Source organism: Lynx canadensis, chromosome A1 (assembly GCF_007474595.2).
Source record: "Lynx canadensis isolate LIC74 chromosome A1, mLynCan4.pri.v2, whole genome shotgun sequence".
In the NCBI taxonomy this organism is placed as follows: domain Eukaryota; kingdom Metazoa; phylum Chordata; class Mammalia; order Carnivora; family Felidae; genus Lynx; species Lynx canadensis.
In genome coordinates, this window is record NC_044303.2 from 9,514,675 (window position 1) to 9,527,678 (window position 13,004).

The 13,004-nt window shown below is 45.5% G+C and overlaps 1 protein-coding gene across 1 annotated transcript; it reads right to left on the reverse strand.

The window, feature by feature from the left end:
* Positions 1 to 544: 544 nt before the first annotated feature.
* HMGB1 (high mobility group box 1) lies at positions 545 to 6,748 on the reverse strand. The gene is given in 7 exon segments (XM_030308722.1): positions 545 to 2,125; positions 2,128 to 2,239; positions 3,261 to 3,435; positions 3,913 to 4,058; positions 4,279 to 4,304; positions 4,307 to 4,440; positions 6,610 to 6,748. Coding segments are annotated over 6 exon segments (642 nt in total). The 5' UTR covers positions 4,428 to 4,440; positions 6,610 to 6,748; the 3' UTR covers positions 545 to 2,063.
* Positions 6,749 to 13,004: the final 6,256 nt, after the last annotated feature.

Genomic DNA, 13,004 nt, shown 5'->3' on the forward strand with positions numbered 1-13,004 from the left:
CGTAGATGACATACCCACCAAGTTGCAAGTTTCCTTCAGGCAGAATCCACTTTTAATTGGATCCCTTACTAGCAACAGATGTCGACCGTGGCGGTGCCTCTGCTACGGCAAGGATGCGCACGAAGTCAGGAGACGGGCTTGTTCCTCTTGACTTAAGAATTCAATGAAGTTTTTACACAATCGAGGCGTTCTCCATGGTACTTAGAAATTGGTAAATCAGCTTTTATGATCACTATTGTGTTTTAACTGCTTCGGGTGCCTCGCTTTTGAAAGCTACTATCTTGTTTAACCCAACATACTGAAAATAATTTAATTTTTTCCGCACCTAGATCTATAGATCCTCTGAGAACACGCTCAATGTTTGACAAAAACTTTTTATCATTAAGCTATTTGTAGTTATAAACAAGTATTTTTAAAGGGAAGAACTTTTGCCAGACTATCTTATACTTGTTTAAATGGCTGTCGGCTGAGAGATACTACTGGACAGATAAATATGTAATATAACAAACCTCTAAAATCTAAGTGAAAGCCATTTAAACTAATATTTAAAACCTCTGCAATTATTAGTTTATTCGTATCATCCAGGACTCAGATGTTCAGTATTCCTCCTGAAATTACATAAACAACTGCAAATGGAAGAATCCAAGTCAAATTATATAACCAAACCAGCACTCCATCACAAAAGCGTGTAAAATTACAAGAACGCTATTTTAAAACACTGGCACTTTAAGAGAACGATAATCTCAAAAACCACAAAATTGCCAAATTGTTCCCTAAACTGCTAAGTAGATAAACATGACTCTAATGAATGAGTTTGGGTTTCGTAAAGAAAAATCAAATTCAAATCCGATAACTCCTACTGAAATACAAAGTTTTAAGCGTCTTCTTCCCTCAGGCCTGTTTGATTTATATAAAGGAGCAAATACAATATAGGAAAATATACCGGATTTTCAGTGTGGCATACATTTTAGAAGTTGGCCCAATTAATTAAAAATACCTTTAACGGAGAGTCAAGTTTCCTAAGAAATCCGTATTTAGAGAAATAGAAGACATTTACAGCCAGCACTTTTTTTTTTTTTTTTTCCCAGAGCCTTTGCTGGGACTAACGTCAACAAAAAATCTAATATGGCAGTCTTGTATTTTAAGCTCACGCTTTTGGGGATACATTCTCAGGTCTTCTTTAATGTGGGAACTGCAAATATAACTGCCATTACATGGTAATGGGAGTTAAAGAATGTAGAGTCCTCATGTAAAGATTAGAACATACTTTTTCTCTTAGTCCTTCAAGGACAGACTTTCAAAACGTTCGATTCTACTACTATCCCATGCTGTGGTTACTCTTCACTTCGTAGATGTGACTGGGCTATGTGAAATCTGCCATCAACTGATCAAGATTGGAGTTTCAGTTATGGATGAAAACTGTCTCAATTCAACTTTTATTACCTCATCGTGAGTATGCAGGGTGTAGACAGAGCTTTTTATCAGCTAACTATATGAAAAGATAAACACTGTAATAATCCATGTGATCCAAAATGGGCAAAAGCAAAAGACTAGCTTCCCCTCAAGAAGAAAAATTTCAGACCTATGAAAAGGACAACAATACTAATAAAAAAAATTGTATTTACTTAGAAGCATTCAGAATGTCAACAAAACAGCTGCAACTTTTTTTTTTTTTTTGCAATTACAGAGTGGTATTCAGTTAACAGAACAACAATTATTTCGTATAAGCTGCATCAGAGACAACTGAAGATGAAAAAACTACCATCCCCATATATAACTAATTTGTGCTGTGCACCAACAAGAACCTGCTTTAAATTTCCATGCCAATTTACAACCCCCATACTGTACCAGGCAAGGTTAGTGGCTATTGGAAATACCACCGGGACAGGGCTATCTAAAGACACATTCGGTAGTGTGTTAACTATACAAAAAAGACACTGTACAGTTTAAAAACAAATCTTACACAGCCTTACATTTCAATTTTTTTCTTTAAAAGGAGTGAGTTGTGTACAGGGGGGTTAAATGCTTTATAGACAAGAAAAAAAAACTGCGCTAGAACCAACTTATTCATCATCATCATCTTCTTCTTCTTCTTCATCCTCTTCATCTTCCTCCTCTTCCTCATCTCTTCATCTTCCTCGTCCTCCTCCTCTTCCTTCTTTTTCTTGCTTTTTTCAGCCTTGACGACTCCCTTTTTTGCCGCGTCAGGCTTTCCTTTAGCTCGGTATGCAGCAATATCCTTCCAAAATAAAGTCAAGAAAAAGTGGAAGGAAAGACAGGACAGTTAAGCAAGGGGAGAAGGAAAAGTAACTTACGAAGAATCAAGATCCCAGTTACACGAAAATAACCACGTATCTGCACTCACCCCGATCCCATAAACGCCTAGGACGGAGGAATGCATATGAACGCACCGAGAGAACTGCAGTTAATAACCCGTAACTCATGGAATGACACGGTCCAGTATTTGCAATGTTGTGCGCCTCACTGAAGTACAATTAGGTACCACGTCCTAACTTTAGTTGATTAAAACTAGAATGTAGAGACTTTGATTAAAGGGTAGACACTGCCACCTTCTGAATGCAAAACAGCAATCTACAGGTTTCTATCAGACCCTAATCCAGAGAAGGAAATTTTGTCTTAAAAGAAAAAAAGTAAATCTGCCAGTAAGCATGCAATTAAGAAACATCTAGAAATCAACATTTTTGCAGATGACTCAATAAGCTAAAATTTAACTTGCTACTCCTATTCAAAGTATAGGAGATAAAGCTTTTTCCTTATCAACTTCCTACACAGTTCAACATTAAAACTTTTTGAAATTAATAAAGTTGGGATTTCTGTTATTGAAGGAAGGGAACACAAATACTTCAGGACAGGTTTATGAAGGACACGGTCTTCATTATCTTGCCCAGACTATTTTTATGTGTCTGACCATTTAAAATAATCACTTGACTAAAAGTGACTGCCAGTAAATTTAAATCAGAGAATAACAAAACCAGCTTAAGTGTATGGAAGCTGTACCCAAGTCAAAAAAAAAAAAAAAACAAAACAACTGATCTGAACTTCTATACTCTCTGAAGGATGGAAAAGATTTAAGATTCAGCCAGCGGCACACGGAAAGGAGCTGAGAATCTGAAAACTGCATTATACCCCAAATTCTTAGAAATCCGCAAGAAAGTAGGAAATTGAGATGAGGTACCAAGTATAATCTAATGTCGGGCATACCCTTTCCTCATTACACTGAACAAATGCACACTTCTTACCTTTTCATATTTTTCCTTCAGCTTTGCAGCCTTCTTCTCATAAGGCTGCTTGTCATCTGCAGCGGTGTTATTCCACATCTCTCCCAGTTTCTTTGCAACATCACCAATGGATAGGCCAGGATGTTCTCCTTTGATTTTTGGGCGATACTCAGAACAAAACAAGAAAAAGGCCGAACTAAAAAGAGAAATTTAATTTTAAGTTTACTGTGGAATGTGTGTTGTCCTGCTATATAAAAGCTGCTGCTGATTTCTATCAGGCACTGGACAGGGTGCAAATATTAAAACGCTAAATACCCTTTACAACCAAACCTCCATTCACGGCTATCTGACTTAGGATGCTACTAGTTGAACATGTACTATTAATAAATGCAAGAGCTCCAAAAGCAATTCTGTGAAATTTTAAGTATTTCGGAGAGATGGTATTTCTCAAGAAACAAAACAAAGTTACATTTAGGAGACAGATTAAGTGAAGAAGGCCAATGTCTAATTCAAATGCTCCTCCCATTCAACAGGAATTCTACTTACAATATCCAAATAGACCAATGTAAGGCACTTACCAGCTAAGAAACTTTTGATTATACACTCCAAACCCACAAGGTGGCTTGCTAAATTTCTATCTGCAAAACCCTCCTGGAATAGGTAAGATACTCACGGAGGCCTCTTGGGTGCATTGGGATCCTTGAACTTCTTTTTTGTTTCCCCTTTAGGGGGGATATAAGTTTTCATTTCTCTTTCATAACGGGCCTTGTCCGCCTTTGCCATGTCTTCAAACTTTCCTTTCTCTTTAGCAGACATGGTCTACAAAGAATCATTTGTAAACTGAAATCGGCAACCCAAATCCTACTAAACTGTCGCAAAAGTACTAACATGACTAAAACCGGCATCCTTTGCCATGTACTCACTCAGCCCTGTTCTAACATCCCTACTCACGTTATGCAAACGGCACCGAGGCTTTTTAAAGACTTGATTTGGATTTAAGTTTTTAAAAACCCCTCAATTATGTTTTAAGCCCCCTTACCTTCCACCTCTCTGAGCACTTCTTAGAAACTCTGAGAAGTTGACTGAAGCATCTGGGTGCTTCTTCTTGTGCTCCTCTCGGCAAGTTTGCACAAAGAATGCATATGATGACATTTTGCCTCTCGGCTTCTTAGGATCTCCTTTGCCCATGTTTAATTATTTTCTAAAAAGAGAGAAAAAGAAATGGTTGAGGTTAGCAATGAAATTATGGGATTCTATGAGCACTTGAACTTTGTGGGGAGTGAATGAAAACCAAAGTTGGGTTATTTAACACAGTAGTGGCATGAACCTCCCATAATATACCAAACAAGAAAATGGCAGGGATAGCTAATGCCTAGAAGAGGCTATGCCAAGCAAAAAGAACACACACACACACAAACACAAAAAACGGTCCTCCAGTGTGATCTCAAAAAAGTGTAGACACAATGGCATCCTCATACAGTATTCGTTACTCATCTGCGGGTATCCGCTCCGATGAACACCTAGGCGGACATTTAAAAACTTTTTAAAGGCACAAAACCATTTTGTGATCCACAGAACCAGGGACCACAAAACTGGCGCTGCCGGTTCGTGGATCGGCACCACGTCGGGAACAAAATAGGTGAGCGCCCGAGCGGGTCGGCGTCTCCAAATTACGGGCCTAAACCACCGTCTATCTCAAGTTTTCCCAACGAGGACTTTAAAAATACTCTCTGCACAAAACTTTGCCGGGAGGAGGGAGAGGAGAAAGCTCCAGCGCCGGGACCCAGGCTGGGGGGTTGGCGGTGGTATTTGTGCGGCTGCCACCGCGAGGCAGCCTCGTTTCCTATCGGTTTGGCCCCGAGATGTATTTCAGTTCTGACTAAACACGTCCGGTCTGAAGTTTCTTCGAGTAAACAAGGATGAGGGACAAAAGCCACTCCTGCTCGTGGCTCTGCCTGCCCCCCCCCCCACCAGGAGTGTTGTTTTTTTTTTTTTTTTTTTACAATCTGCGAAAGTCGGGGCGCCTCGCGAGACGGGCCCCGCACACCTTCCCGCCACTCGGCCCCCACCCCCAGAACTTCGGTGGCGGCGGGGCGGCCGAGGAGACGCGGGGCCGCGGCCGGGCCTCCGGGCCCGACCCGCCCGCGCCGGGGCCGCCACGTGCGCCCGCCCGCCCGCCGGCGCAGGCCCCGCAGGCCTCCCCCATTTTGTCAGGCTCGGCGGAGGGAGAAGCCCCGCTCGAAATGGGGGCTGGCTCCGCCCGCGGCCGCCGGGGCCGGCGCGCACGGAATGGCCGCTGCGCGTCTTCCCCGCCTGCGCCGCCGCCGCCGCCGCGAGGGCGAGCGCGAGCGAGAATATGGCTCCTTCCCTTTGTGTGTGTGTGTGTGTGTGTGTGTGTGAGTGTGTGTGTGTGTGTGAGTGTGAGCGCAGGCGGGCGGGGTGCGCGCCGCGCTCTGGCGCACACACTCGGCCATTACAGCCCGGGGGGGGGGGGGCGGGGGGCGCGCGGGCCCGGACCCTCCCCCCTCCCGGCCCGCGGGGGTGGGGGCCGCCCCGGGAGGCGCCCACCGGCCCGCCGCTCCCCGTCCCCCTCCGCGCGGGCCCGCGCCCCGGCCGCCCCCGCACGGAGAACGCGGGGCTGGGAAGAGAGGAAAAAAAAGTTGCCTCGGAACTGCTGCGCCCAGCTCCCCCGCCCGCTCCCGCCCGCCTTGTTTTCTCTCCAGCCAGCAGCGCCGGGCCGAGTCAGCCATGTTTCCAGCGAGCGCAGCGGCGCCGCTCCCCCCGCCGCCGAGCCGCCGGCCCGCCGCCGCCGCCGCCCGGGCACAGGCCGCGGGCCCGGCCCCGCGCCGCCGCCGCCCCCGGCCCACCGCGCCGCCGCCTCTCCCGCAGCGCCCTCCCGCCCGCTCTCTCTCCCCGCGCCCTCTCTCTGCTTCGGCCATGCAGCCCGTGGAAGCGCCGCCGCCTGCCCCCTGCCCCCCCCCTGCCTCCCTCCCCCGCCCCCGCCGCCCGCCGCCCCCGCGCACGCCGGCCGCCCGAACATTCGGCCCGGGGGCCGAAAACACGTTAAAAAATTTTTTTTTAATTAAAAAAATTTTTTTTGCGCCAGTCAGCGCGGACGCCGCCGGGGGTGGAAACTCGCGGGGCTCGGGGTTCGCAGCGCCTCAGGCAGCCTGTGGGCCGGGTTTCCGGCGCGGGGCAGGGCTCCCGGCGCCCGAGAAGAGGCTCGCTCCGTGCGCAGTTCCCCCCCGTCCCCCCTCATTTGCCTTTGTGTGGATCCTGACCCGCCGGCTCCCGCCGCGGGGATCCGGCCACCGCGCGGGGTGGGGAGCTGCCGGAGGCTCTCCCCGCCGCGGCGCTGCCCCAGACTCACCCTCAGCGAGGCACAGAGTCGCCCAGTGCCCGTCTGGCTCTCACTTGCCCCGGCGCTGTCTCTATGGAGCTCAATGTACTGCAATGGCTGTGAGAGCGGGAGCCAGACGCAGCCTCCTCACTCTCCGCTCTGTAACATTACTCTCCAGCCAGCGCGGCTCCTATTGGCTACCGCCAACTCACGGGGCTCGCTCATTGGCCCGATACCTCCCATTGTCCTGACCAGAGCCCGTTTGCTATTGGCTGTCTCCGGGGACGTCATCAAGGATTGAAACAGCGCGCAAATCTGAATGTGTGTGTATGCCGGGCAAAGAGGCTGAGGCGGGAGAGGCAGAGGCAGAGGCAGCAGCTGCTACGGGAAAGCAGAGCTCTATGGTGTATGTGTGCATGTGTCTAACCCAAGCCAGCCCCACACCGGAGCGGCCGCCGGGGCGAAAAGGGCCTGACTTTTCCACAAGTGTCTCCAACTCCTCAGGCAAAAGAGACACTCACAGGCCTCCCCCCCCCTTCTTACCCCAAACTCACTTCCGAAGCCACTAGAGAGAGGCCCCAGAATTTTAACAGACCTTCAAAAGTGAGGGCGACGGTACGAGATCACGTCCCCTGAAAACTGGGGTGTCTGCTAATGCAGAGGGGTGAAGGCAGCCAAGATTCGAGCCCCTCAACAGCATATGGTTGCGTTACCCTCTAGATCTCGGGAAAGGCAGGGCTTTTCCTCTAACCAAGTGACACGATCCAGTCAGCCGGTTTTAAAATACCCCTTTTCTGGGCTCATAAGCCGGAACGACAAGCTTGCTGAGCAGCCGAAATCTTGACTCCCTGAACAGGCGTTCAGTTTCACTCTTTCTCTTGGTTTGATCGAGTTTCCCAGCATGTCTAGAACTTTTTATGTAAATACAAAGCACTGTCTTAACTTCCTGGAAATCAAATAATTATTCCATGTAATTAAACACAGCTCCCTCGTTCTGATACGGGTACTCTAGCAGGAACCGTTCGTGAGGGCCTGCTAGAATTAGCAAATTCATTAGAGACCACATTTTTAACTGTTTGGCTGTTTTCTTTGACTTGGTGTGGATTACTGTTATAATCAAACGAATCCTTGTGATGCTATCTTTCCCTCCCATCACACCACTTAGTGCATCCATGTAACTGCTCTAGGATTACAGCAGTTGTAGGTGTATTGTTACCCGAGGATTAGATGCAGGCAGAGAGTGCGTATGCCCAAATCCACAGGCTGTGGTTTCTCTAACTCACCAAGCTGGCTGGTATTAACAGACTACTTATTACGTCTGTAAAGAAAATGTACTAGCTATAATGGCCAGTTCTGAAGGCTATACTTCTATCAGTCTTTATGAAACTATTATCTATGCCTCCTAAGCCTATGCAGACCACACCCCTATTCGGTTATAACAGACTTCCCCTTTTTCACTGTCTAATGGAATGTTTATACACTTTTAAATCCAGCAGCCAATTCTTCCCAAATGTGATAGATCTAAGTTAAAACAAGTCATTTTCTTATGTTAATTTCATTTCTTATATCCACTCTAAGCATCCATAACCTAAAGCGTTTGCTCCCATTTGTTAGGCTCTTTGAGAATAGGCTCCGATAACCTTTCCTGACCTATAGATAACCTTTTTAAAAAGGCTGGTCTCAGGGATTACAGTCCTGTGGAATGGACGATACATACAAATGTACGTGAAAATCAGCATACTATTAATATATAAACTAGCATAACGTACATGCAGTATTTAAAAAGCTAACATCTAAAGGTAACTTTTATTTTGTTATTTTCACACTATTTACCCTTGTCTACTTTCTCTATGAATCACATTTTGCGATCCATTCGAACTACATATCTACCTCAATTCTGCTTTACCTTCTCGGGGCCTATATTACAAAATATTGATAAAAATGTCTACATTTTAAACGGCGTCCATGATATCAAAATCTGACTATTATTTGAAGATAGCACCATCAGCATTTTTCAGGAGCAATGTTGGATTTGCCCTGTCCCAACGACACGACTTTTACCAGTTTTCTGTAATAGCTAACTCCTGCCAGGCTAAGTTCATGGTCACAGAACTGCAGGAAAGTATGGGCCCACACAGGTTTCTATTTCAGCAGGATGGTGCGGTGAGTAATAGGCACTAGATTTAAATAGAGACCTGGGTTCAAATCCCAGCTCTGCTACTTACCAGTTTTATAATCTTAGGCAAGTTTTTTTTTTTTTTTTTTTTTCCCTTCAGGTGTTTATTTAAATTCTAGTTAGTTAACATACAGGACAACATTGGTTTCAGGAGTAGAATTGAGTGACTCATCACATACATACAACACTCAGTGCTCATCATAATGAGTGTTTTAGGCAAGTTTTTTAACCTCTTTGTTGCTTCTTCAATTCTCTCAGTATAACATGGAGGTGGTCACAGGGTTGTTGGAAAGATTAAACTTTTCTTTCAAAGGTTTCAAATTGTGTCATGCACATCCCTTCAAACCCATGATTTAGAAAGCATCAAGGACAGTTAACTTGGAGTTTTTCTTTATTATTTTTAATTTTATGAGGGCAGTGGTTGCAAATCTAATGAAGCCTTTTATTTCAATCCTAGACTCAAACACTAATCTTCATCCATTCTAGTGAAGATGCCTTTATATTCCCAAGTGTAACAGAGGCCAGGTCAGAGGAATATAAAAACCTCCACTTACAGGCACAACATTTCTCATGTTTGTTTTTCCATTATATAGGGAGGGAAAGGCATAACAAGGAAAGAAGCTTTTCAAGAAACCCTACAACTTCTAGCTCTAATCCTGCAACCTTGATGTTCACTTATTCATGATGGTAGACCCCTTCCTTCCTCAACATGAATCACTGGCCAGAAACTGGCATATAGTTTACGTTAGAGTTCTTGGGTGTTTGATCTTAAATTACAAAGATACCTAATTCAAAAAGCCTGAATGCTCTCTCCCATACCTCATTTAGCTAACTGAACTGCAGATCTTCACTAATACAGTTTACACCCTTCCTGAAGCCTGCCTCAATCTCCTCTACAGGGTAGGTGATGGGCCTCTCTTCTGCGATCCCATAATATTCTGTGCATTATTTATCGTGTTCACAAGTGTGCTTATCCAGTTATGGGTCTGCTTGTCCTACTGCACTGCATCCTTTAAAGGCAGGGACCCTAGCTTATCTTTGTATCCCAAGCACCTACCAGGGTGCCTGGCATCTGGCAAGCACCAAATAAAGTCTGTTGAATAAATGAATTAACAGCTGAAAGAGTACTTACTGCAAATTATTGTTTTAATCTTCCTCTTCCATCTTTGGAGATAAGCATTGGGGTCTCTAAATCAGAAGGCAGGAAAATAGAGTAATAAGTAATAAGTAAATGTTAGGATACTAAAAGTGAGGATAGACGCCAACTGCATCATCATTTTTTGTTAAATGTTTATTTGTTTTTGAGAGGGAGAGAGAGTGCACGCAAGCAGGGGAGGGGCAGAGAGAGAGAGGGGCAAGGATCCGAAGCGGGCTCTGCGCTGACAGCAGCTAGCCCGATGGGGGAATCGGAGCTCGAACTCATGAACCACAAGATCATGACCTGAGCCGAAGTGGGACGCTTCATTGAGTCACCCAGGTGCCCCCGCATCTCAGTTTTATAACTTAACATGGGGAAGATGGGACTGGGGGGCTGGAGGGGATCTCAAATTTAGACAAACACACACATTTTTAGCAGTTAACAGTTTCCAACTCGGCCAAGGTTATTCCTTGTTGGATACAGTGGACTATGGCAAGCCAAATAAGAATTTATCACAGAAAACTGCAAGAATGTCTGCCCAAAGGTTGCTTCCAACAGACATTTGAAACTTAACTCTAACGTAAAAAAAATACAAATGCAGACAGGGCTGTAAGTCTTGGCTGAAGGATATTAATTCCTCCCCCAATTGCAGTGAGTCCTAGAGTCAAGCTATGTGAATTGTCCTGTGTTTCGCTTCTCGACTAAGGGCCAGGTTCTGAAAAGGAGTAGAAACAGTAAACCAAAATGTCGGATGAATGTAACCATACTACGGATCATACATACTTAAAAACCTTTTTTCTTCAAGGGTGCTTAAAACCAAGAGAGAGAGGAAATCAGGAAAAGAAGAGCACAGGTTTGTGAAGTTTGGACTCCGAGCTAGGACACTGAGTTTCCAAGTGCCCTCCTCCACCCCCCACCCCCACGACATGGACTTCTGGTAGTCCCTAAGGCCTGTGCTTCGTTTCCCCCACTCTTACTTAGGACTAGTGAAACCTATCTAATTCGAAAGGATGTTTACGGGATAGGCACAAAGCAAGACCAGAGGCAGGGGGGCTGAGAGGTGGTGTTACATTTGTCAGTGCAGTGGAGAAGGCCAAGCTGGTCCTGAGTTGCTTAAGGTATTTTCTGCCCCAGCCAGAGTTTTCTGTCTGTGGCTTGCAAGTAGGGAATGGATGTGAGATCAGCTGTGGGCTGCATTGCTGAGCCGGGAGGCAGAGGAAAAACAGTCCTGAAGCTAATTTATACCAATAATATGTCTAGACTGGAATATTTCACTGGGTGAATAAGGAAGAGATAGCACACCTTTTCTTAATAGGATGCCTGTTCTATCGCCAAAGAATGGTACACACGAGAGGGGAAAAGCTTATCAGCAAACTGGTAAAACAATGATCTAAATTCTTTTTAACGTTTATTTATTATTTTTTGAGACAGAGACAGAGCAGGAACGGGGAGGGTCAGAGAGAGAGGGAGACACAGGATCTGGAGCAGGCTCCAGGCTCCGAGCTGTCAGCACAGAGCCCGACGCGGGGCTCAAACTCCCGGACCGCGAGATCATGACCTGAGCCGAAGTTGGACGCCCAACCGACTGAGCCACCCAGGCACCCCTCCCTGTAGAACAATGATCTAAATCCAACAAAGATCACTCTTTCAGGTCTTGATCTCAAGAACCACATCAACAGCCCAAATTCAACTGCTGTATTGAAAGTGTCACAAACCTTAGGAATCAATGTCTTAGCGTACCTAGGACGGCTGTAAGCAAAAAGACAGACGACAGCAAGTGTGGGTGAGGATGTGGCGAAATTGGAACCGTCATAGACGGCTGGTGAGCATGTAACATAGTGCAGCTGCTTTGGAAAACAGTCTGACAGTCCCTCCGAAGGTTTAAACATAGAATTACCATATGACCCAGCAATTCCCCACTCCTAGGTATGTATCCAAGAGAAACAAAAAACATGTCCACAAACGAAAACCTGCACATGAATGTTCACGGCAGCCTCATTTGTAATCATCAAAACGCAGAAACGATCCAAATGCCCGTCAACTGTGGCGTGTATGAGTGATTAATGAAATGTGGTAGATCTATATGGCTGTGTATTATCAGCCATAGAAGGGAATGAAGGACTGATGCATGCTGAACACGGATTGAACCTTGGAAACATCAGACTCAGTTAAAAAGGCCAGTGACCCAAGGCCACGTATTGTAGGACTCCATTCATATGAAATGTCCAGAATACAAACATTTATAAACATGGACACTGGATCATGATAACCAGGGGTTGGGAGCTTTGCAGGGGAAGGGAGTGACTGCTAATGGTGATGGGGCTGCTTTTAGGAGGCCAAAAATGTTCTAAAACCGTTTATGGTAATGGTTTCATAACCCCGGGATATACCAAAAACCGTTGAATTGTATGGGAGTTATAGTTCCATAAAGCTATTTTTTTTTTTTTTTTTTTAAAGAAACTTTTTTTTTTTTTTTTAATTTTTTTTCAATGTTTATTTATTTTTGGGACAGAGAGAGACAGAGCATGAACGGGGGAGGGGCAGAGAGAGAGGGAGACACAGAATCGGAAACAGGCTCCAGGCTCTGAGCCATCAGCCCAGAGCCTGACGCGGGGCTCGAACTCCCGGACCGCGAGATCGTGACCTGGCTGAAGTCGGACGCTTAACCGACTGCGCCACCCAGGCGCCCCAAAGCTATTTTTTTTTAAGAAAGGAATAAATGTTTTTATGAGTGGTTTGATTACCAAACATAGAAGGGGATCAGAACACTACCCAACTTGCTAGTTTTGTCCAGAACTTTCCTGTTGCCCCCGTGTTTAACACCTCATGAAAACGAGAACCGTTCTCTTCGTTAGGTGAAGATTTCATCTATGGTTGGAGTTACACGTTACATGCTTAAAGTGTATTTGTGCTACAAAATATGTGAAGAGAGTACTGTCCAGGGGTACGTTGGGAAGTTTTTCTTTTCTTTTTTAAATGTTGATTTATTTTTGAGAGAGAGAGAGAGAGGAGAGAGAGCACGAGTGGGGGAAGGGCCAGAGAGAGAGACAGAATCCAAGCAAGCTCCAGACTCTGAGCTCGTCTCTCTCAAAAATAACTCGTGCTCTGTCT